The following is a 26,324-nucleotide window of genomic DNA, read 5'->3' on the forward strand; positions in this document are numbered from 1 at the left end:
ACATCCTCTGACTCGTAGTTCCCACTCAAGCTGATGAGCTCTGCAACTGCCCGGTCTGAGTAGCTGGGCCAGTAATGCAGAGTTAATAGGATTATGCTCCCTTTCTGCAGGAGTCTCCTGCAAGACCACCCTCTCCAAGGATGTGTAAAGCAGGGGGGGTGGAAACAACAAACAAACAAAACCAAAAAATAAAAATAAAATAAAAAAAACCCAACAAAACAAAACATACCAAAAAACCCCACGCCCACAACACCAACACCTCTCTCCCACCCAAGATCCCCAATACCATCCTAATTGCAAGACAAGCACCCAGGCCCCTCCAGTTCCAAGGTCAAAGGTCTGCAAACCCATGAGATCTCTGGAAAGAAGCAAAACCACCCATTTCCCCTCCAACTTCCTTGGAAGCCATCCCAATCTCTGTGACTGGCAGTGTAATGGGGGAAAGGGCAACCACACGCTTGGCCACCTGCCAGGATGTGCTCTAGAAAGCAATTTTGCAAAACACTGGCAGGAAAGGAAGCTACCAGAAGTGCTACTTTACACTAGCAAAGCATGCCAAAGCTGAGCACCCAGAAGCACTGGAGACATATCAGCCATGGGGGGACCAGCATAGCTCAAATGGGACATAGTTTTGGGCTGGGCAAACACACTGAGACAGCTTCATCTAGTTCAAGGACCAGAAGTGATAAACACACAAGTACAGTACATGTCAACAGCACAAATTTCAGTTCAAGGTCTAAGTAATCAGTTCCCTAAACCAAACAAGTTCTAACAAATTGTCCTCAAATACTGCATGAAAGTAGAAGGTACAAATAATCAGCAGGTATGGATTTGCTAGAATAGGTTCTGCTACAATCTGAAACTAAAAAACACCCAAACTTTCTCTTATCAGAGCAAGCAGTAGTTTTCAGGGTGGGGGATGTTATGGGTGAAGGTTTACTTCCTCTGCTGATAACTGGACCTAGAGTTTTACGAATGTTTATCCTAACAAGCACTTTTATTTATAGTTCTTCCAAGTTCAGAAGCTCTACCTAGCTAGGTTTTAATGTCTTTATTACAGTAACACCCCATCCCTAACTCCCCCCAAACAGTTTTCAGTTACTGGCACATTTCAGTACTCTAGAGACTGAAACTGAGGAGAGGGGGGAGTAGCTTTCGACAAGATGAAAACAGAGCAACTGTAATGGTTCCTGTAAGATAAGGAACAGGGTGTTTTTGCAGTAGCAGAACTAGGAAACATTTGACCATTTCAGAGCTGATGACCAGACAGTAGCAGGCTGTTGTGCAGAGCATATGTGAATAAAATACACCTTCCAAACATGGCACAGTGCGGTTTCAGGTTACACCTACTACAGCAGAGACTAACTCAAACACATCTGCATGGGCAAACAAACCATCTGTTTAAATCTTTAGGTTTTGCTAGCATTCCAGCTTTTCATTTATGCAGTAATGACTTTTACACAAAAAATGAGCAGTGAAAAACATCTTTATTCCAGAAATTAAACATCCCAATGTCAGAACATGAGAGCATTATTTGTATTTTACATTGAGGCAAGTGTTTGTCATTCATTACTTCATTGTAAATCCAGGGAAGTAAACTTCAGTCTCCTTCAGGATAAGGTCGTACTGTATAAAAAGTTTTTTGTCCACCTGCCATTGAAGAGTTTTAAAAGTTGTTTTAAAAGTTGTTTTAATAGCTTCACACAAAATAAGTGTGTTCTCGTATTAGCACATTCTTTCCACAACACTTGGTCAAGGAATTCATTACATTTTACCTTTATAATGAAGTAAGGAATCCAGTCTGACACAGCATTTGACTACAGTTACCCACTCCAATTAACAGTTCCATGACAATAAATATATCCATCTTTGACGTAAGTTGCGTCTAATCGCAAGTGTTATAATGTATCCCTGCACCCAGTCTTACATTAATCTATATACAATCTATATGCAACAACATGCAGTAGATTTACAGCCTTTATACATCCCTGTGCACAGTTACTACAGAAATGCTAAAAAAAAAATAAAATGAGTTTTTTAAAGGTTACAAATTTACTCTGGAAACTGAACCCCCATGGGAAAGGAGATCTAAAAGAATTCCCCCACATCTGCTCTTTTATCACGGCATTTACTTCTAGCCTTTGTCCGAGCCTTGAATGCTGCAGAGTTGTACAAGTGCTACAAAATAAGAGGAAAAAATTAATCAGAGATGTTCAAAGGCTTCTGGTTTTTAGAGATTTTTATTATATATATATATATATAAATAATGTTAAGAAACAGCTGAAAATATCTCTTATTATTTGAACTAAATTAGCAGGTCGTCTGAAATTTATGGTACAATGTCTTTGCACCAAAGAATGATTTATATACACACAAAAGAAACTTCAGCTGTATAAGACTGAGCTAGGAGCAATTCCTGAAAGCCAGTCACTCTTGTCATATAAACACAATGCAGATTAAGTTTGCTCCCCTGGATTAAACTTGATAGCACCGTTCCACAAATTGTTCATACAACCAACAGAACGGTCACCCTGCTAGTGTCCATTTCACACTGGAGTTTGATATACTTATGAAGAATATTTCTATGGTATCCTGTAGCATCTTGTTGCAGTTTGAGCTGGGTGCCCCCTGTAATGTTTACTTCCTGTGTCCAGAAGTCCAGCCCAGAGGGGTGGACACAGGAAATTATGTAGTATTTCCTACCACAATTCTTTGCACCACTATAAGATGCAGTGTGGAGTCTAGCACCAACTCTTTTCTTCCTCCTCCGCCAGCCAGTAACTGGGGGAGATGTCTCCTGGCTTTGGGCCTGGCTAGGCCCAAGGCCATTGGGGGGATGGGCAGTCTCAGATCTGGCCAGCTGAGACTAGCCTAGCAGTGGGAGGGGGAAGAAGGAGCCCTGGGGGTCTTGGGTGTACCCTCAGGTGGGGATGGGATCTCTCTGGGTCTGTTTTGGGATCTTTGTCACTGTGCTTTTGGTTCTCTGCAAATGTTCACTGCTTTCTATTTAAACTTTCCATCACTTTTGCAATCCGTTTGTCTGAGTGTTTATTGTTGCCAGTGGTGGGGAAGGGGGCTGCCTCAACCTAGCACACATCTCTATCCAAAGCCCTAGGGATCCCCTAAAAGCCCAAATTTGCCCACACATGGAGCATGACTCTGATACCAATCATCAATCAAGTCAAGCTTCAGTTCCTCCAAGAAGGAAAGTACTAGCAGACATGCCCAGTGGAAAAATCTAAAACAAAGAGCTCCAAAACACATACAACCAAATTTTGATTTCACTTTGGACAGTAAGAGGCACTGTTAGAACTGAAGTGACAAGTTTAAAGGTGACAGCTTCTAAGATGCATGTTTGGAATACCATATAATTCAAGAGAAATACATTAGCATATGAAGTAAATACGTTAAGGTACAATACCTACCCTTTCAAAACGAGAGATCTTCATTGTTTTAAGAGTTGCAGCATCTAGCATTACCGGTGGACCAAGCTCAAAGACATTCCGAAGAAAGTCATTTGACTAAACAAGAAACAGAACAGAATACAGAATTAACCAGGCTGAGAGAGACCTTTGAGACCATTGAGTCCCAACCCATCACCCAACACCATCTAATAAACTAAACCATGGCACTAAGTGCCTCATCCAGTCCCTTTTTAAATACTTCCAGCGATGGTGACTCCACTACCTCCCTGTACAGCCCATTCCAATGACCAATCACTCTTTCTGCAAAGAACTTCTTCCTAACATCCAGCCTAAACCTCCCCTGGGGCAGCTTGAGACTCTGTCCTCCTGTTCTGGTGCTGGTTGCCTGGGAGAAGAGACCACCCTCCACCTGGCTACAACCTCCCTTCAGGTAGTTGTACACAGCAATAAGGTCTCCTTTGAGCCTCCTCTTCTCCAGGCTAAGCAACCCCAGCTCCCTCAGCCTCTCCTCATAGGGCTTGTGCTCCAAACCTCTCCCCAGCTTTGTTGCCCTTCTCTGGACACATTCCAGCAACTGAGCATCTTTCCTAAACTGAGGGGCCTGGAACTAGACACAGTACTGAAGGTGTGGCCATCAAATCATCAGCTTGTCCCCAAGTTATCAAGTCTTCAGACATAAATATTAAGTACTGTACTAAGAAATAACATCAATCTGACAGAAATCTTAGTACTTTTTGCAGTTACACCAGGAAACACTTCTTCCTTTAGTCAGAATAAGGCTAAGAACTAAAACGGTCCTCTTGTGAAGACAGACAGGTTCTGCTCCCTGACATTGTCCCAGCAAATTAAGACACAGTTGTGTTACCATTCTGTATGTAATATTAGGCAGCTGGACACAGATCTGTAGTTTCACAACATACCAAATTTAAATCAGAAAGCTAGTATTTGAAAAAGCTGCTACATGTTGGGCTCCCTCAGTCACAAAAATGCAACTGACACTGGACTGAAAATTTTAACCCCAGGATTAAAGAAATGTAGGAGCATATACTCTTAAGCTACACTTCCTGCTTCTGCTACGTATCTAAACAGATGATTATCAAACAAGCAGCTCTTAGAACAGAGATAAGGGCTTATTCCTTCCCTTCTGGAATGCTGTCATCATTGGGCTGCAATTTGCAAGCTTTAGTTTTGACTAAAAATTTGCATTCCTTTTTACAGGAAGGAGGCTTGAACAGGAAGGGTGGAGACACGCAGCTTTACAGTAGCCAGATGACTGCACTGCTCTCCTCAAAGGGAGTATGACGATTCAAGAAAAATCCTGAAGGTAAGAAGATATTCAGCTTGAACCTCTTACAGGAAGTCTTAATCGCTAACCTAGCACACCCAGGCTGAAACTCTTGAGGCAGCTCACCCAGAGAGTTGTAGCTCACCGTAGGTCATTTTCTAAGTGCTCTCTTTTAACACTCCTAATACAAAGCCCATCACTTCACCAAGTCCTGCTCACGATTTCCTAATTCAGAATAATTACTACAAAGGAAGATGGGGCTCAATAATCTGAGCGTGTATCAAACAGCAGCTCACCTGCAAATGATATTGCATCCCCGAGCCCAGGATCTCCTTGAAGGTGTCATAAGTTTGTTTTTTAACCCAGCAGTCAATATACATGCGCTCAGGGCCAAACTTGACCATTTCTGTAGGAAAGTCACGTTCCTATCCAAAATTAAAGAACATAACATATGTAATTAAGTTAAACAGTCTTTTGTATTAGGAACTGCATATATCTCAATCCATTCTTTCCATAAACAGATGCACACACTTACCACACAAGATGTGAGGCTGACATTCCTCAAGAAAGAAAGCATTTTAGGAAACACTGATCTTCAAAAATACTAAGAATTTAATTTCTCCAGAAAGATCAGTTCTGACTGCAGGAGTCACCTTTAAGACAGTTTGTAAGTCTCCTTTAGACCTCACCTTTCCTGAGGGGTAAGCTAAGTCGGTGACAATGGAACATAACTCTGTTCTCCTGCAGGCAAAAACCTCAAAGGTGATTTCAAATCACTTCAAAGCCTTCCCCTTTAGCTTGAGATGTTTAAATGTTCTGAATGTCAACTAGTATTTAGTTGGTCTTACCCATATATCTATGTCAGTAGTAATTATCTGACCAGTGAAAACATTTTGTCTGAGAGGTGCAAGATAAATAACCCACTTTGAGGCTTCACTCAAAAGTTATGTTCCTAATGAAATATTTTAAGAGTCCTGCTTTGTGTATTGTTTCTTAATAGAGATATGGAAAACCAGAAAGTTGCAGCACAATTAGGAGAACTTCCCACACACACACAGACACTTCTTTGGCCCCTTGCAGAGGTGCCATCTGAAAACACGTCTTACCACTAAAGTGCTTTTTGTTTATTATGCACAGTTGTTCAAATACAGTATTTTACAATAAACCTTTTCACTGAATTCAGGGTGCTAATTTGGGTGTCCTACAAAGTTTTCTATGAAAAAGAATTGCTCATGGTATAAAACAAAAAAAAAATCATTTAGTAACTGCAGTGCAATATTTAGCTTTCATAAAAGAAAAAAACCCACAACTCTTGAATATGGCAGTTAGATTTGGAGTAAAATAAACAAAGCTTAACTTGCTTTGTTCTACGTTCTTAAATAAGTAGCCGTATTTTGCATAAGGGATCAGAATTTGAAATCTCATTTAAAGCAGTATTTTCCTGTTGCTTTCATTGAAACAGTAATTCTATTTAATGATAAGACCATGTCAGTAAGAATTGCATACTACCTAGTTACAACCCAGACATTCAAAGTAAGAAAAAAGAATCACCTCAACAGCTCGCAGAACATCTCTGAAGACAGATCGCTGCTTTCTTTTATCCACTTTGGCTCGGTGCTTGTTTCCATCAGTAGCCAGAGCTCGTAGTTTCTCTGTTAAAAGTTCCATATCTTCATAAAAGAAATCCTGTCCAGAAAAAAAAAAAAAAAAAACCACCAAATTATTTTTTAGTTTCTGACCTCAACATCTTTTCCTGCAAACAGCAAAATGGACCTCTCCAATTTCTAGGTATGCAGATCCCTACAACCTGTTATTTAAAGAGACAGCGAAGGCACTAGCTTCCTGTGGCAACATTTGCCCCATTTATAGTAGTAAGAACAATGTCACAGAAACCAGTTTACCCAAGCAGGACACTATTGAACTGTTCTGTTAGTCAAAACCACACTACATAGTGCAGCTCCTTCTGTGTGTGTATATACCTGTCAATCTGTTCTGCTCCATAACTCCAAGGGACTCAAGCTGCCTATAACTGATCTGATGAACCTGGCTGCTTCTCCTGTTAAATTGAGGGCACTTTCAGTTATTAGCACAGAAGTCATGTTGCTAGAGATTGACTGTGAGACACCATTAGACTGACAGTACAGAATACTTAAGTCATAAATCTTGTATGAGGTGGAAAATTAGAAAGCAGCATTAAAAAAATGCCTAACAGAACACTCCAGTAAACTTCAACGTATAAATGTTTAGCAGGAAGTATTCTCTTTCCTTCACTTACTAATTCAGTGGTAGTTTACCTGGATTAGTAAGAGTGTATGGAAACTTTTGTAAAATCAAGGGGGTTTTGTGTTAGTTTGGGTTTTTGGATTGGTTGGGTATTTTGGTTGGTTTGTTTTTTGAATCTGAATGCTTCATCACATCCACTAACAAGGCTGAGTTTACAGCTTGTTGAAAGTGACTGGTCAAAGGCAAAATACAGCAAGCATTTTTAATCTGTGCTGATTGTTAAGGATCCAAAGAGAACAATTTGTAATGATTAAAGGGGCATTTTCTCAACAGGACAGAAGAGGGGTTTAGAGAATATAGTCTCGTTTGTTAATACATTTTAAGATTTTTAGGTACTTGCAGGCAGCTTGACCAAATAAAGGATCAAGTTCTAGGCTTTTTTGCTTTTTCCTTTCAAATTTGGTTTCCACAGCCAAGAGACTCAAATCCCTACTGTGTGCAATTACACAGAAGTCTCAGCACATAGTTCCAGATTATGCAGTGTCAGTGTGTTGTGTATCCTGACTCATTTGGAGTTATCCTTTCACTTTGGACAGTGTGTTCTGGCAAAGCACAGCAGCCTTGATCAAGCTAGGAGCCATCCAGGCAGCTCTCCCAAACTGTGCCATGGGTAAGTGAAGACTGTTTCCTTCAGTGCTGTCAAGAAAACAGTTGAAAAATTAATATGGCATATTGAAGAATGCAAAGGCAAGTTTAGCTGTGTATGAGGCAACACAAGATGCTTACACCTAATGCAAATCATAAGCAAACCACAAGAAATCTTACCAAATGTAGCAACAGCAGTATCTGTGCAAAATTTGTGCATGTTTTCCAAGTCTACTCCCTTAAATTAACACTAATCTCCACCTGACTAAGAGTCACAAATGCTGCATCATGCAGTGCTAGTTATTCTTCTCAAAGCACCCAAGTAAGTCTACTGAAAAACACAATACTAAAAGTCAGCATGGTTCCTACCAAACAACAGATTTTCAGCTGTGAGAGCAGTCATGCAAGTTATGAATCACTGCAACTTGTCCAAGTATCCAAGAAGTGTTCCCACCACAGACAATACTAAATTTTACCCTGAAATCCTTCTAAGGATTTTTACATTTATTTTCTTAAAGCTAGTGTTGGTTTTAGATTGTAAAGCTTACATAACACATTTCTACTTGTTCTTCAGTATGGTTTCATGTTATATTGGTCCTGCACTACAGAAATTAATGTAAAAATGATAGCTAAGTTGCTGTGAATCGTTCTTGTACCCACTTGGATCAGGACAAACTCACTACAAAGAACATAAGTCAATGAATTATCTGCCACAGTTGAGATCCAGGGTGCTATGCAACACAGGTTAAATAATTTTCTTGTCACCAGCCCAATGCAAGAAAATTTAGTTGCTGACATCTACTTACAGCATCTGTTTCTCGTGCCAGTTCAAACAGAAGTGCAAGTGTTTCTCCAGCAGCTATCCTCATGCTGAGATCATCGCAAGACAGCAGACTTGGAAGTTTATGCAAGTGCCTAAGGAATAAGTCATAGTAAAGATACAATTTTGTTGACACTGCTTCACTGCATATAAAAGCAGTCATTACAGATTTTGTTTTTAAAAAAAGATACCCACATTTCAATTTTCTTCTTCACTTCATTCACTGGACAAATGGTCAACAACAGTGTCCATGCTAAGAGAGCGCTGATGTGAAGCACAGTATTGTGGGTACTTGATACACCATTAGTGTCTCTATCTCTCTGATAGGCCTTTGTGAAGATGTTTTCCAGACACTCCATAGTAGAGTACAGTTCCTGAACACGGGGAAAAAAAGATGATGGGATTTGCTTAAGATTCACACATTTTTATACTGCCAATGTATGTCTTAAAAAAAACCCCTAACACCAGTATTATTTATCCTCACCGTAATGTCATCAGTGATGATGAAACAGCAAATCCCTAAGCAGGTTGCACACTAAACAAGAGAAAAAGACAGAAGTGTCAGTGTTTGACAATGATGTTACTTTGATGTTACTATTGACCAAAGCATCAAACTGACCTCTGAAATTCAACATCTGGAGTATTGCAAACTTCAGCGAAGTAGAATTCTTCAATGCTATTTAATTCAGCTACTTTGTAAAATTTAGTTCTCAGTTCCCCTCTCAGGATGACTTTAAAACATATGCTACTCACAAGCCTTAATTTTTCATGATGCACTGTTTAATACAGCCTACAGATCACCTCCCAAAAGCCACATGTAGCACTCCTTTCACCCAAATACTTTCAATCCCACTATGGTTCACTAGCAGAGATTATTCATTTATTCACAACTGTGGGAAGTTGACAAAGCACTGGATAAAATAGCTCCTTAATGAAGTTTCTAGGTTGAAGGAGAGAATCATGTCCAACCTTTAGGTGGCATGTTTTAAGCCAGTGAAAACAGCTACACATCAGAGTATACATCAGTGTTATGTATTTACACCACTGTAGTAACTGTTAATTCTGAATTACATGATAGTGCTCTGGTTAAAAACTGTCCTTTGGTCCTGGCCTGGCAAATAAACTTTTTATACTTACAGCCTGTCTGGCTTGGATACTGGCTGTTCCATCACAGATAATCTTCTTCAGAACTGGACCAAGGGTCTTAAAAATCTCTTCACTTTCAATTCCTGACCCCATCTGCACACACAGAAGGCACGCCAGTCCAGCAGCTGCACACTGTTCCTCACTCTTACCTAGAGATTAACATGCTATGATGAGGAATGGCCTGGTGCATTGCTTGTTTCCTTTAAAAATACTTAGTCTGAAAACTTGCCGGTTGAAATTCAGAAGCCGAAAGGACAGCAGATAATTTCAGTGAATTTTCTGTGTCAGTTAAAAAGTTGTTAACTAAATTAAGCACTCTATAAAGCACTAGAGAAGCCTCACAGTCATAATTCCTTCTAAACAATAAGCTATTTCAGGGGGATTATTGCCTTCTAATAGCCAGCATGTTGATTACCTTTCTTTATGCAGCGTTCAATGCTATCTGTTAGCGTCATTCTTCTTTCCATGATAAATTCATATAGAATTTTAGAAGAAAAAGCACTTTTCAGGCTTTCAAGAGCTGCTTGTCTTGTCTTTGCACTGTTAGAGAGAGAAGGAAGATGTGAAATCAGCAAGCATCAACTAAAGCTCAGCCTTTGCTTTTATTCATCTGTGCTCAATAGAAGAATAACCCATAGCAGCACCATGAAGTATGAAATGTTATGAACTGCCTCCTTCCTCACAGACAGAGAAACTTATCTTAGATATACAGTTCACAATACTGAATCTGGCTAGGAATAAAGTCACTCTACTTCAAGCTATTAGGGAAGGAAAATCTGACTCTCACCCAAAAACTTGTTGGGGAGAAGGTCTTTTCAGATCCAGAAGCAGAGCAAGCTCTCCTGAGTATTAATTTCAGTTTCAGTAATCATATAAAAAATATTTGATGCATATGTCCCTTATTAAACCACAGGAAGACAGAAAATGTATGAATGTGTTTCTTCAAAGCATACTATACCTCTTGTCCAATGTAAGGTCAATATATCCCTTCAATTTGTATTCTAAGTCCTCTTGAGTAGCTTCTTCATCAACTTCAGGCCCTAATCCAGAGGAAATTGTTTAGTCCTACTGATACACATTATTAGCAGACACAGTAATATTCAACACAGTATTTTTAATGCTAATAAGCAGTTTATATAGAAAATAGCTACAGAATTGTTCAGTATTACTGCAACAGATGTGTTAAATGTACTACATCAAATTTCCCCTTGAAATACTTTTGTAAAAAATCATCTATTGATACATCTGTGCTGTTTCCATACCTGCTTCTTACATACTCCAATAATGAGTATGAGAGCTAATCGCATCTCATATAGATTTGCTACAACTGACACCCATCAACTAATCCTGTCAGCAACACATTCTTATCCAGTCCATTTATATGGGTCCCTGGAGTACAGCAGTTGATGCAGTGTTTTAGCAGCCTGTGCTGTCTGGCATCACTTCAGACGCCACTGCAACAGCAGCCCAGTTAAGAGTGGCAAGTATTCACACAGGAGGCTGCACGCTTTATTGCCCTGTAGCGGGCTTCCAAGTCCCCTTCTCCCAACAAAATGGCATTAGAGCAGCCCAGATGGTAGCAGAGACAAAGCACAAATCTAGTTCAAAACAGGCAAACAGGACTTGTTCCATTCCAAACTCTTCTGTACTTCCTACGACCTCAAATATGTGTCAGGATGCACCTTGAAATCTTTCTCCAGAAGTCAGTATAATTTTAACAGAAAGAAGTCTTAATAGTTTCATGAGAGGCTTGTGAAACCTGGGATATATTCTTAACAAAACAATACCCACTAGATTAGCAATCACAGTGTTTATCAGAATGTCATTATTTTGCTACTGCTACTTACAGTCCAGTGTTTAAAACTCCTACAGCAAATCAGATTTTATATTTTAAAAAAGATGGAATAGATGTAAGTGAAAGAACATACCATCCTCAGTGAAGCTAGCAGGATCACTGAAGCCACTGCAGTGGCTCATAGTTTCAATTGAAGCATCTTCATCACTAAAAGGCTGCACATTTCTGGGCTGACCACCTACAGGAAAAAGACAATAATTTGATAATTTTTCATATGGAAAATGAAGATCTGAACATCAAAAGTAAAATTTGACCCTCCCTAGAGATTCAGCCTCCCTGACCCAGATAAAGAAAGCACATTTCCTTCCTCTACTCGTTCCTTTACTTCCGCCTGTTTTAAAGACTTAGCTGGCTCTGTTCTCTAAGACTGTTTGTGAATAGTAAGAAAGAGGCCATCTAGTTTTCAAACAAGTGGTAGAATTCCTAACTCTACATTTAGGATCTTTCTACAATAAACCTCAAGTTAACAGAATTTCCTGTGACTGTACTTTAAATATAGTTCTGCATCCATTTCACTGTTAGGATGAGCTACCTAAAAAAACTGCCATGCAGTCTTCAAGTTTTGAGGAACTTCAAGCCAGGGTAAGTTAGACATATAGGCAAACATACCTTATCCCATTCAATGCAGGATTTGTGGGATTAAGCATACTATGTGCATCAGCAGCAGGGTAAGCTCTGTTTTAATACTGAATTACAAATACAAACCAGAACATCAAATGCCTCAACAGGGGAAAAAACTTTCTCCAGCTCAGGATCAAGAAGTTCACTAGCTTTAATCTTTTCAGAGAAAGCTGTATTATTTTCACCAACACTTACCATTTTTTCATACTTGCATCATATTATTACAGCATTAAGAGTCAGAGGAATCTGACCTGATAATCCTTAACTTCTATCGCTGTCCTATCCTAGCCCTTAATGGGCATTTACTAAAAAACAGTTTCACTGTCATTTCCCTAGCAGGTCCCAAATACCCTTTAGAGAACTCAGAATTCTGCTTTTTTGTGGTACAATTGATTCAACATAGTGCTTGCCTGCTTCAAGACACTCAAAATGCTTTTTTTTAAATCTAGGCAGAATCAACCTTGAATTGTTGACTATCCAAGGACTTTCCAATAAATTCACACTTCAGACACTTTGCGGCTTTTAACTGAAAGACATCTGCTTGTAACAATGACCACAAACCTTGACAAACATTAACCAATGCACAGACCAAGAAACTTGGAAGCTCAAAGTCCTGGCCACCTTGCTTCTCATGACATCAAGCAAGGAAGTGGCAAGAACGACTGCCAGCCCTTCAGCAAACTAAAATAAGAGAAGCTGTAACAAGCCTCAGTGAATTGGTCACTTCCTGAACACTCTGCTCACAGCTATAGTAGCCCAAAGTGAAATTTCTCATCGCTCTGCAAAATTTTAATTCTACCTATCTATTCCATCAGCACCTCAGCCACACACATTCTGGAGCTGTTAGAGGCCTGTTTATCTTTCAGTATCTTCTTTCAGACTTTTTTTTAACGATACTGCAGCTTTTCAGAGCACAGTGCGGTGACATACCACGCCAGCCACCATGGCCACGGGAGTGACAGGAGCAGCCGTCTCCCCCGCCCCGGAAGGGCCCACGCCGGCGGCGATGCGGCAGGGTGGACACCGGACGCTCTGCATGCCGGGGACGCACCCCAACACCCCACGGGCCCGGCCTCCCCCATCCTCCCTGGGGCCAAACGGGCGGCACCGGCGACCGGCGGTCGGAAAGCCGCCGGCTGGGCCATCGCCGGCCGCTGCCCTTCGGGCGCTATCACCGCCGGCAGCGCCAGGCACGGCCGCCGCCCACGCCCCTGGGCGCATGCGCGCAAGCGGCGTGAGGTGGCGGTTTCGCGGTCAGCTCCTGTCAGGCCAGCGGGGGCCCCCGGCCCCTGCCCATCTCCAGCTCCCGCTCGCCCGGAGAGGCACTCCGCAGCCGCGCCTGTCCACCCTCCCGCTTTTGCGTTATCCCGGCAGGGAGTCGAGACACAGGTGGCCAAGGCGGCCCAGCCAGCCGCGGCCGCTCCTGCCGGGTAAAGCAGATCCCTACGGCGGCTCAGGCGGCCACACGGGACGTGGGGAGAACTCAGCGCCCCCTGAGGCTGCCCGCTCCGAACCCCCGCCCACTGTCTGGTCGCACTCACCGGTTCCGCGCTGGTGGTTGCTCCCCCGCTTCTTAGACTTGGGCATGGTCGCAGCGGCTCTGGGCTCGGCTCCCGCGGCCCCTCTCTGGGTCTCGGTCTCTCTGCTCCCCCCCGCCCGGGAATCAGCGACAATCAGCCGATAGAAGAGCAGGATGGCTTTTTACTCCAACGCCTCTGCGAGGTTGACTTCCCGGTCCGGGGCAGCGGAGGTGATTGGCGAAAGCAGACGGAGGACAAACAGGCGGCAAAGGCAGAAATCCCCGTGGAGGCCCGTGAGCGGAGTCGATGCATCTTTCTCCTCTCAGACACCTGGGGCTAAAGGCGCGGAGGGGGCGCCGGAGCCGCTTTTATAGGCCGCCGGGTTGCGGGGGCGGGCCTGCGAGACGTGTCGTTCCCGCGACCAATGGTCGGGGGTTGTGACAGCGAGCGGATGACTCAGTCGCGTGAGTCCGTGACGTGAACGCCTTGCTGGCCAGTGGTGGGTCTGGGACGTCATCGCTGTTCCGCGCGCCGTACCGTGGTGCCTGCTGGGAGCGGCGAGTTTGGCTGCCAGCCCGCGACTGGGGAGGGCAAGACAGGCGACAACGGCCCCGCCCGCTGCGGCCCGCGGCCTTAGGCTGGTGGGGCTGGCTGTGGCAGCCGGAATCACAACGTGCGCTATATCTCTTAGGGGTGGCCGTGGGGTCAAGCAAAGGGCGAGAGGCTGGTACATTGGCGAACCGGCCGCGCTCGCGTTCTAGCGCTTGAAAATTCCGCACTGGTGGCGCGGCGGGCCGGACAGGGCCAGGCTGGGTGGCGCACAGCGGCACACCGCGGCGCAGCGACTGGTCTGTGCCGAGGGGCGCTCTGCGTAGAGGCGCCCTCGCGGCTCCGCCGGGTGGGAGCGGGAGTTGGTGGCGATGCACAGGGGCCACGTGAGGCGGCAGCCCATGCGGCCAGACAAAGGAGTTTCGGGCTTGTGCCCGTGTGAGTTTGCACATGTTGGTGTTTTAAATCGGGCCCTGTGTCGTGTTTGTCGCTGGCAGTAGAAAGTGTTAGCTCGGTTTTGTCAAGTGCTGTCGTGCACAGGGACGCCCTCGGCACGCGTGGCTCACGGGTTCGACTGCGTGCCTCATTTGAAAACACAGAAGATACATCGTGCAGTTACTCTGTTTTTCTTCCACGCACAGAAGTGGGTTTTGTTGTCACATTTTTGTCAATCGTATCTTCTAATACAGAGATTTGCACTTCATCTATATGCTTTTATTTTTAATCCAGAATTGAGTTTCTTGTTTTCTGATGAAGTTCAAATAAGGAAAATTGGTTAACACACACAAAAAAGAGATGGGTTTATTTATGAAATGTGACTGTTTGTAAATTTTCGCTGATGGACTGTAACAGTACTGCAGTTTTTGAGGGAGGAAAGACAATTTCGCAGAACATGTTGAAAAAGCTATGTAAGGCACAGTTTTAATGCTTTTGCATACAAAATATATTTACACTGACTTCTAGAAATGTAAACGTGTAACAACTCTATATAATTGCTACATAAAAAATAAATGGAATGGGGTTTAGTGACTCATTTGTCCATGTTAAGTGCAGAAATGCTAGTAGTGTCTCTAGAAAATGGTGGCTGTCAATTGTGATGTTACCTTTGGGTACTGCTGGAGCCCAATACTTTACAATAACAAGGGCCAGCCAGCCACCAGTCTGGTAATCATCAGACAAGACTGCGGTAACAGGAATGACCTTAGATCAGCCCAGATGGGTCAAAGTCTGTGACCAGGCACAGGCATGTCTAACAGCTCAAGCAAAGAAGAAGGGAGAGCACTTAAGCACAGCTTCTGAGTGAAAGCAAGCAGTCCTCACAGTCCTCACTTCCTACAGTACTTTCTCATGCAGTAGTCTGGTCCTAGGCCACTTGGTTGCACCGTGGCAGAGGTGCCTTCAAACACAGGCAGCTTAATGCTCAGAAAGGCCAGCTGAGGGTCACAGATTCACAGATTCAGGCAGGTTGGAAAGGACCTTCAAAAGTCACCTTGTCCAACTCCCCTGCAGTCAGCAGGGACACTTCCAACTAAATCAGGCTGCCCAAGGTCACATCAAATCTGACCTTGAATGTCTCTGTGGGGCCTCAACCACATCGCTAGGCAACCTATTTCACTCTCATTGTAAAGAACTTCCTCCTTGTATCCAGTCTAAATCTACCCTACTCCAGTTTAGAGCCATTTCCCCTCATCCTAGCACTACATGCACTTCTAAACAGTCCTTTCCCAGCCTTCCTGTAGGTTCCTTTCAGATACTGAAATGTAGCTATGTCTCCCCAGAGCCTTCTCTCCAGGCTGAACAGCCCAAATTCTTTCAGCCTATCTTTGTAGGAGAGGTGCTCCAGCCCTCTGATCATCTTTGTAACCTTCTCTGACCCAGTCCAGCAGGTGCATGTCCTTCTTACGGTGGGGATCCCATAGCTGAACACAGTACTCCCAGTGAGGTCTCACCAGAGTGGAATGGCAGAATCACCTCTGTGCTGGCCACACTTGAAGCTCAGGATGCAATTGGCTGCCTGGACAGCAAATGTGCAGTGTTGGCTCATGTCCAGCTTCTCCTCCACCACAACTAGAAGATCATTGAGGTCCCTTCTAAACCTGACAATTCTACGATTCAATTCTATGATTCTATACTCCCCGGTCCTTTTCTGCAGGTCTGTTGTCGATTTCATCCTCCAGCCTGTATTGATGTCAAGGGTTGCCCCAATCTGGGTGCAGGACCTTACCCTTTGCTTTATTGAACCTCATGAGATTCTCCTCAGCCTACTTCTCCATACATATCTGATGTATATCTGACATACATGATATGATTTATCATACATATCTGAGTAGGTATATGTGGCTTAGTAAGTATTTGTATGCCAGAGTTTATTTTAGAGACATGTAACCATCATCATTTACAAAGGATTGGAGACATAACCAGATGCATTCTGTTCACACCATTAAATGCTGTAAAGACGTCAGAAATGAGGTGATCACATAGATCCTTGATTCATTGGGATGTATTTTCCTCCTCTTTTGACACAATGCTTCTGCTATCTTTGCAGACAAAACCTCTTGGGTTTTCTTTTTTCTTTCTGTCATTCCTTAGGACATGAGACTCTTCAGGCACAAGAGAATCCCAAGCTTATGCTGCTTGCCTTGTATTGCACAGTCAACGTTCTCATAATCATAAAATATCTCAGAACCATTAAAAGAGTTGAAAGCTGTAAGTCCCTGGATGAATAGTCCAAAATGCCACCTCTAGTGACCTGCCAACACCGACAGGCCTTCAGAACATGAATCTGTTAGCAGTCTCACAATCCTCACTCTGGAACACTTAATGCACCAAATGCTGTCAGCATTGATGTGTAGCTTCATTGCCCGAAGTAAATCTGCCCATGATAAATTACAGCCACATCTCCCCTGTGTTCTGGCTGCAGTTGCTACAGTGGTATGCTTGGTTGGGGCTTACTCAGCTCTGTAGGTGTAGGTGGGTTATCTGGTCCTGTATCTGCAGAGAAAGACTAAGGCTTGGAAAGGAAAGCTCATATCCAGTCTTCACTGGGAAGGTGCTTAGAGGGATATGGATACTTAAAGGCATAGATGCAAGTTGTATCTGGTCAGTTCATGCAGAATGATCAATGGCATTCTGAGAGAGCAATTGTGAGTGAAATGAATTTTGAATAGACAACAGCAAGGTAAAAACTTCAAATACAAATACAGAGAGGGAAAGCCAGGAGGAGATCAGCTTTTTCCGTTTGAATTCTAGGACACATTTTGGAGCTCCTTTAATTTTTCTTACATCATGTACCTCCTGTCTTCTTATTTATATTTTGGAAATCTAACCAATTGCAGTCCAGATGCATCCAAGAATCCCAAGGCCAGCATAAAATAATATGAGATGGCAGGCTCACAATTTGAGTCACTGTTGTTAGAGCCTGAGGGAATTCTGGCCTTAGGTGAAGGAGTTACTTCATATACTGAGGGAAGCTCTCATTCTCTACAACTGAATGAAGTCCAGACCTCTAAAGTGATGCAAGAGCAGCTTATACTATTTTGCCTAATTTTGACAGCTCTGGTGCATGGACACATGGGATATTTTGAAGGAAAAAAGAAATCAATCAGGAAAGAAGTTCACTTATTTATGGTGAGCTGATGGATGTAGCAAGCCTGCCTGCTGAGACAGAGGCATGACTCTGCAAATCAGCTAAGTGGTTAATGGTCACAGATACTTTTCACAGCCCTAATGGGGCTAATGTTATATATACAGTGCTAGAGGCATATGTTGCACTCTGCACAAAACCTGTAAGACAGCTTGTGGTCTTTCAAATTTACGGTCCTCTTTAAATGAACATTTCCTGCAGTACAACGTATGTGTACTTTATCAAACACTTGATATTTTACGCAGCTGAGCACGTCCTCAGTCATACACTACCCTCACTTTCCACAGCAGGGAAGTTCAGCTGAAATCATACTCCAGATTTTATCCATATTATGACAATACATACTTCCTTTTCTTGAGGCAGATCCTTCACTCCATATTTATGACTTGTTCATGCCAAACTTCCTTGGATCTCAGTAAGAATTTTTCCTGCTAAGTCATGAAGAAACAATACATACCTAAACTCTCTGGTACATATGCCATTATTAAATTCATGTCTAAATTTGTCTGCCTCAACTTCCAACTGTCACTGTCAATAGCAACTGACTGCAAATATTATCCCTAACAATAACAGCATTAGAGAGCAACTGTGCCCTCATGGAAAAAGGTAGGTAAGACTCTGTGGAACACAAGGCCTTTGCAAACATTTTTCAGTGGCTGGTAAGATTTTGCTAAAATTAGGGTGAACAAATTTATAATCAAAACTCTAATGCACTGGAGATTTGTCTCTAGTTTATTGTTCCTTGAGGAGCTTTAGTGAACAGAGTAGCGAACAGCAGTGCTGTTGTAAAACTGTGTTGTAAAAGCAAGCATTTTGTCTTCTTAAGGCTTTTGATGTTGTCATTTTGTGCCTTGCTTCACTTGATTCCTGGTCATTTTTTTTTATACTGTGTCCAGTTCTGGGCCCCTCAGTTTAGGAAGGATGTTGACTTGCTGGAACGAGTCCAGAGAAGAGCAACAAAGTTGGTGAGGGGTTTGGAACACAAGCCCTATGAAGAGAGGCTGAGGGAGCTGGGGTTGCTCAGCCTGGAGAAGAGGAGACTCAGGGGTGACCTTATCACTCTCTACAACTACCTGAAGGGAGGTTGTAGACAGGCGGATGATGGTCTCTTCTCCCAGGCAGCCAGTACCAGAACAAGAGGACACAGTCTCAGGCTGCACCAGGGGAGGTTCAGGTTGGATGTTAGGAAGAAGTTCTATACAGAGAGAGTGATTGCGCTATGGAATGGGCTGCCCGGGGAGGTGGTGGAGTCGCCATCATTGAAGGTGTTCAGAAGGAGACTTGATGGGGTGCTTGGTGCCATGGGTTAGCTGTTTGGGTGGGTTGGATTGGTTGATGGGTTGGATGCGATGATCTTGAAGGTCTCTTCCAACCTGGTTTGGTTTATTCTAAATGAAGGTTATTTATTCTGATTCTCTGCCCTTTTTGCAAAATTTTGGGTTTCCTAATATCAACCACTAAGTTGATGCTGAGTTTTACTGGGGTAAATCTCTGATTTTCTGCTATTCTGAAAATAAGTGAGGGGTGGAGGGGTTGTTGTTTCTTTGCTTGTTTTTGTTTTGGGTTTTTTTTTGTTTGGTTTTGTTGGTGTTGGTTTGTGGTGGAGGTTTTTTTAGATCCAAATTCAAGTTGAAACCTAACATTTTAAATTACTTCAATTCCCCTAAATTAATTTCAAAATATCAGATTTGGATAGAATTGGAGGGTTGTGACACAGTCTTTCCCCTAGCACATGACACAATAATCAGGAGCTGTCTTCGGTTAAACAGCAGCAGAGGAAGACAGGCTCTGTATTTACTCTCAAAGTATTTAAAGAAAGCCTGCACACAGGATTGGATTGGATAGAAATACAGAATATTGTTGGAAGATTAAATAGAAGGTGCTATTAATGACTGCGAGCTACAGTGCAAAGCAATGCAAAGAATACACAAATCCATATTCTGGGCTTAACACGGAACCCCATCACGCCAAAGCCTTCTCCAAAACTTCCACCAAATCAGACCAAAACCCCGGGGCTCTTTCTTACCCTCCCATTGCTAGGCTTGTTCAGGCTGGCTAGGCCCAAACTGCACCCCCCTTTTTCTCCCTCCCCAGGGCCCATCAAGGCTGTACCACACCTCCAGGTGTAAGCCATGATTGCGCAGTAAAAATACTGGGAGATAAGAGAAAAGAGGGAAGAAAGAGGAAGAGCTGGCCTTGCTGCCAGCTTGCAAAGAGTAAGATAACAGAATTACAGGATTAAATAACAAATTACAATTTCCTGGTCCCTCCCCAGAGACTCTCTCAGAGTTGGAGGAGCTCAACTCTTGTGGTTAGAACTTTCAGTTCTAAAACCCATGACAGAAGTATACATCTTGTTCCCCCTAGCAAACATTCTTCTGTGGCCTTGCAACACTGTTGACCCATCTGATTGGGCAATACTCAGTATCAATTGTAGGGGAATCAGGTATTTCTGTGTTTCTGCTCATTATTTTGGGGCGGTGTGTATGGAAGCTTATTACACTGAAAATTACAAAGGGCTAAATAGCAGGAAGCAGTACTCCAAACCTTATTTCTGCCAATGCTTTAGCCAAAACCTATCCATACTCACAGTCCTATGTCTTTTTCTATCTGTTTGCCAGGCACTTGGCTGAATTTTGCTGGCTCATTTGGCAATAAAGAGCTATACTCCAGGTTTCTGTTTGCTGGGACACTTAACTGAATGCTGCAAATACTTCAGGCTTGCACACAGGACTGGCTCATGGACAATATTTTTCCATTACTGCAACATGTCATGAAATGGAAGGATGTTAACTTGGCCTAACCTGATATCAATTGTATGCCCTACCACACATGCCACATGTGCCATGGAAATACCTTCATAGTGTCTGTTTTCCTTCTGAACAGCATCTTGCCATGCATTTGCCATCAGTTAGGAGTGTGGTCCTCCCTTGCCCTGGGCAGCACAAGCATTTTGTTTGGTTTTGCTGGGATACATAAGGGTGCCTCATGCTCAGTGTTGCAGCCATTCTAGGTTTTCCTTTTGAGCAATTCTGTTCCCAGGAAATAGATTTTGTTGCCCTCCCCCTTGACGCAGATGATCAGCAACAAGGCAGCAGCGCCTTACAATAATTCTTTACCAAAACACACAAAAAAGTCCAAATAAAACAGCATAGCACAAAGCATTAGATGGGACCTTTTGTATCTGCCAGTCCAAATGTTTGCTTTTCCAGGTATGTTCATTGCACAAGCTCCTGAATGAACTAATTCAGCTGCAGTTTAATTCTAGCTAAATTTGTTATTCTCCCATCTGCACATGGAAGGCTGTTTCAAAAGATCAACCTTCTGTTTATCAGACCTATTTATTTGTGCCCACAGTTTCTCCACTTGTCTTGCCAATAAACCTGACCTTCGCCTCTTCCATAGTGTTTATACTTCTGGGACAAGCTGGTTCCTTTCTCAGCTTTTGTTTTTTGAGGTCCCTGTACTGGTTTCCTAAGGCAACATTCTTCCTGTGTAGCATAAGGTATTTAAATAAAGCATCTAATTTAGGAGCTGTCAGAACCTAAGTAGACCAAATGACTGGAGATGCCCATCTCTTTATATTGACTACAGGAGTCCCTGGTTAATGTGTTCCTAATCTATGAATCTTTGTGAAGCACCTGAAGTTGAACAACATGAATCTGGGTTTTAATGCTGTTGGGTTTTGTCTCCTGACTAGTCTTGAAGACTTTTTCTGCACTAATTACTGTGGGACTTTTTCTTTTTTGAACATAGATGGCCAGTATTCCTCATGAAGTCTCATCACTGTTATCAATAAAAAGCTTTCCTGCTTTTTTGTCTATTAAAAATACCCTGTCTGAAGTAGTTTGCCTGAATTCTGTACTGTGTTTCCTTCCTCTCTATGATTTCCAGTTCATTAACTCCCTAGTAGTGACCTGAAATCCTTGTTAGTCCTGAAGTCCATGACCTTCCATCGTGGATTATTTTACTTTATATCTGTCAGCCTAGACCTCATGGTCAGTTCTTCCTAGGCTAGATTAAAAACCTCCTTTGTGAAGACGTCTCCTCCCACTTTACATGGCAGTTTTAAATGTCGTTAACACCCCCTTATTTCTGATGTCCTGGTAGTCAGTGGAAACATTAGGCTGCTTGCTCCCAAGAACAAGAAGTACCTGTTCAAAGTCTGCGTTCTATGTTTAATAGTCACCACTTGTTGCTTGTGTATTTGTCAGGCTGCTGAAATAGTGAACATCAAAAGGTGAAATTTCTTATTGATCATTTAGTTCTTGAAGTGGAGGGAAATGTAACAATAAAGCTATTATCAGCTATTCTGTAATTGCAAGCCTACTTCTATTCTGTCAGAGCAAACTGCTGCTTATTTGAAAGATGAGTATTTGATTACTGCAAGTTGTATTGAGAAAACAAAAAATCCCCACAAATTTATTTGCTCTAATGCTCAGCTTGTGATTGACAGTGAGCATTATATTTTTGTGCCCATGGTGAGAGAAATAATGCATGCAACTGCTCTGGTTGATATACCCCAGCTGACAAACAGGTGATGCCTCTTCTATTACAAATGAATGTATAGGAGTGTTTTAACAGAATAAACACTTTATGCAACTAGAAAAAAAACCTATCTTTTTCAACAAGGCCCAGTGCCAGGTGCTGCACCTGAGTCACAACATCCCCATGACAAGTTACAGACCTGGGGACGTGTGGTTGGAAAGGTGCAACTCAGGGAGGAACCTGGGGTTATTGGTTGACAGTCGACTAAATATGAGTCAGTGGTGTGCCCAGGTGGCCAGGAAAGCCAATGGCATCCTGGCTTGTATTAGAAACACAGTGGCCAATAGGAACAGGGAGGTGATCATCCCCCTGTACTCAACACTGTTGAGGCCACACTTCAAGTACTGTGTTCAATTCTGGGCTCCTCACTACAAGAAGGACATTAAGGTGCTGGAGTGTGTCCAGAGAAAGGCAACAAGTTTCATGAAGGGCCTAGAGCACATGACCTACAAGGAACATCTGAGCAATATAGGGTTGTTCAGTCTGGAGAAGAGGAGGCTCAGGGGAGACCTCATTGCTCTCTACAGCTACCTGAATGGAAGTTGGAGTGAGAATGGGGCCATCCTCTTCTCGGTGTCAAGCAATAGGACTGGGGGAAATTGCTACAAGCTGTGCCATGGGAGGTTCAAGCTGGATGTTATGAAATATTTCCTCACTGAAAGGGTTATCAAACATGGGAATGATCTGCCCAGGGCAGTGGTGTAGTCACTTTCCCTGGAGGTGTTTAAGCAGTGTGTGGACCTGGTGCTTAGGGTCATAGTTTAGTGTTGACCCTTCAGTGCTGGGTTGAGGGTTGGACTGGATGATCTTTGAGGTCTCCTCCAACTGGATGTATTTTGTGATTGTGAAGCTGCTGGGACCTGCCAAAACCTGCGATCCAGAGTCTGAATAACACAGATTTCATACTTCTCTCTACACAACAACTGGAAAGCAGAAGAGTAGTTTGTTGCTGGAGATTAAAGATTTCAGCTGCTGGCTTACAGAAATCTGGTTGAGCAAGACAGAGGAGTGGCAGAGGTAATTTTCAAAGAAGGGAGAGTTGCTTCTTCTCTGTCATGTCATGATAGCTACATGGGTTTTATTCTACCTAAGTCAAAGCAAGAAAATACCAGGCTATACACCTTGTATTGGTGCATCCCAGACACTTCTGAATTTGTACCTTCCTCTTTCCCTCATGATGATAATGTGCTGCCTTTCCATCTTGCTCTATTTACTGTCTCCAAGTCCTTCCTCACACCAGGGCTTCTGTGTCATCCATATCTGGGTACACTTTTCCTTCCTCAAGGGGCTTAGTGTCCCTCATTTTCCCTCACCATGACCATCACGATTCCTTTCTTTATTGTCCTTCTTCGCTTCTCTTTCACAGGTTATTCACTTTGGGCTTACACTGAGAAGAGCTCAAATCTTCACAATGCTACAAGACCTTTTCAGCTTACTTTCTGAGAGATGGGGAATTCCAGCTGTTGTTGGAAGTGGTGGACATGCTAGCTAGAGGCTCTATCCCATGCTCTCTGGTTGACTGGCCTCAAAATCAGGCAGTTTCTGCCCAAGGATATCTAACATTTCCCCAATGTTATGGAATCCATTGAATGTAATGTGCAGTTACCATATTATAGACAAACATAAATAAGCAGACATGGGTATGAAGGTTTTTATAGGCCCTGGCTTCAGCTCCCAAAGGTGAGATCTCATTTTTGGATGCAAAAGCTGTGTTATCTTTCAAGCACTGATGTATAATATTAACAGATTCAAATTGCTAGTGCTAAGTAGTCACTATTTGTGCAATAGCAGCTATGCAGAGGTACTCTTTCACCACGGGAAGAAATGTGTGTCCAACAGGAATTAGAGAACCCTTCCTGGCAGAACAAGAATACTCTCAAATGAGGATACAGAAAAGAGTATGTGAATGGAGCAGATACAGGATGCTACTTATGAAGCGCAGAGAATGTGCAGGCAATAAGATTCAGATTTTCCAGTTGCTGTCAGTGCTGGCCAAAAATAATGACTCATTCAAATATGCTTAAGAGCAGCACTTTGAAAATAAGAATCTGGGCAGACAGGTATTGGCATGGGAATGTACACAACAGTTTGTTTAAACAGTGTCTTTCACAAGCAGCTACTCAGTGACACGTGACAAGCCACAATACTTTTTCCACATCAGTAGCCTATGTCACCTGTCTCAGCTCTGTCACCTTTGTTTGAATCTGTGCTTACCATCCCTATTCCACTGACCTGCCCATCTGGTACCACAACTCTCACCCACTCAAGTGTACATCAGTTCTGAGGATGCAGCAATATGAACTCTCAGTCTTATTGGGCACCTACTCTCCCCTTCTTGTCAAGATTCTTCTATGGCATGCAAGTAATTTTGCAGGTTGTTTAAGAAAAGCCAAAGTATATAACAAGAATTATTGTGTAAATACCCTTCCCCAAGAGAAACTGTTGGAAAATATATGTTTGCCATCAGAAATACATAATCTCATTTGGGGTGAGGTATGTGGGTAAAAACATGCTGTTTTCCTCATGTCTGAGTACTCTCAGAAAAAGGCTCTTAAAGGAAGGAGAAACTAATGAAAAACAAATAGAAAGAAGAGGAGAGGAAAACAGAAAAATATGTGATCCTGTCTCAGTTTGTTATGGAGTGTTTGGATATGTAAGTCTGTGCATAGGAGATCTCCTGCCTCCAGCAGCTTGCTTTCTCATATAAGAGAGAAAAATACTGAAAAGAGTGCCTGCTGGACTCCAGTCATGCACTGTGCAACATGGATATGTCATCTCTCAAACAGATAGAGTGTGTACAGACTCGGGGATTCTCCTGCATCCTCTGCACCATCACCACTGATGGCTGTTCATGCAGGCATGGAGAGATTGCCTTTCCCTCTCCCTGAGGGAGTTCAAAATTCCCCATAATAGGAGCTGTCATGAATATTGTAGCAGAGACTTAGTGGAAATACCCGCAGATGCTGTGCCTCGTGAGCTGGCTCACTGGAGGTGATAATCACAATGTGTAACACTGACAGCATTCCTCTGCCTTGAAGTCAACATCCCAAACCAGTCAGGCTGATGCCAGCACCTCACCACACCTGCCAAATTGTCATCTCCAAGAAGTCAGCATAAAAGTTCTGTTGAGCCCCAGCCATTCAGGCACCTTCATGAGGATGGGGACTGGCCAAGGCTGGGTTGGGACATCAGTCTACATGTGGGTGGGTGTCGGGATCAGTCCTGGTGATAGTTCTCCTGACATCTGGCAGCTCAACACCACTAGTCTCCCTGGTACTTCTAGGACAGATGCAGTGAGCTCAGGATAGAAAGCAATGTGAGTAAGGCCACAATAGAAAAGGTAAGCTATTGGAAGATATCCAATACAACGGAGTGCTGTATTGCAGAAGATGGTACTGCTGTGCTTCTGAGAGCTCTAGGCTGATAAGTGACAGGAAAGGACAACATCATTCTTTTGGAATTTTTTCAGTTTGTGTGGGCTTAGGTGTTGGCTTTGGTTGGTGGTTTGTGTTGGTTGGGTTTTTGGTTTTGTTTCAGGGTTTTTTTTGGTTGGTTGGGTTTTGGGTGGGATTTTTTGGCTTTTTTGGGTTTGTTTGGTGGTGGTGGTTTTTTTTTGGGGGGGGTTGGGGGTGGTGGAGGGGCAGTGTTTGAGTTCCACTATTAGATATAGAGAAAGCTCCCTTTTGTCTGGTGATACTGGCAAAAGCTAATCACTATTCCAGTCTGCACAATATATCTGTGTTTTAATTCAGGCATTTCAGAGGACATCTCATTTTTAAGTGAGGCCTACTGTAAAGCTCTGTGCTGCAACTTGAAAATGCAGACAGCACTCAGCCTGCAGCACAGAGAGGGATGGAGCTTACATGCCTCGAAGTGCCCTTTCCTCCTGCAGGCCAAAGCCTGTAGAGCAAAAAATACCAGAACAGATCCTTCTTGGATGCTGTTGCCCAAGAACTCTGCGCTTATGTATGATGCCACACCAGTGCATGCCCTCTTTGCAAACATAACAAAAATCTGCTCAGAGAATTGTTACATATTGTTCCC

The 26,324-nt window shown here is 43.0% G+C and overlaps 1 protein-coding gene across 1 annotated transcript; it reads right to left on the bottom strand.

The window, feature by feature from the left end:
- Positions 1-1,468: 1,468 nt before the first annotated feature.
- Positions 1,469-13,900, bottom strand: IFRD1 (interferon related developmental regulator 1). The gene is made up of 12 exons (XM_068169973.1): positions 13,562-13,900; positions 11,473-11,577; positions 10,503-10,584; positions 9,960-10,084; positions 9,536-9,693; positions 8,883-8,933; positions 8,594-8,772; positions 8,385-8,493; positions 6,262-6,396; positions 5,007-5,135; positions 3,426-3,521; positions 1,469-2,178 (listed from the first exon to the last, which is right to left on the bottom strand). The coding sequence occupies exons 1-12, from the start codon at positions 13,605-13,607 to the stop codon at positions 2,089-2,091; spliced, it is 1,305 nt and encodes a 434-aa protein (XP_068026074.1). The 5' UTR covers positions 13,608-13,900; the 3' UTR covers positions 1,469-2,088.
- Between the last annotated feature and the right edge of the window lie 12,424 nt (positions 13,901-26,324).

This window comes from Melanerpes formicivorus, unplaced genomic scaffold, assembly GCF_026170545.1.
Source record: "Melanerpes formicivorus ecotype bairdi unplaced genomic scaffold, bMelFor1.0.p_v2 SCAF_3, whole genome shotgun sequence".
NCBI lineage: Eukaryota > Metazoa > Chordata > Aves > Piciformes > Picidae > Melanerpes > Melanerpes formicivorus.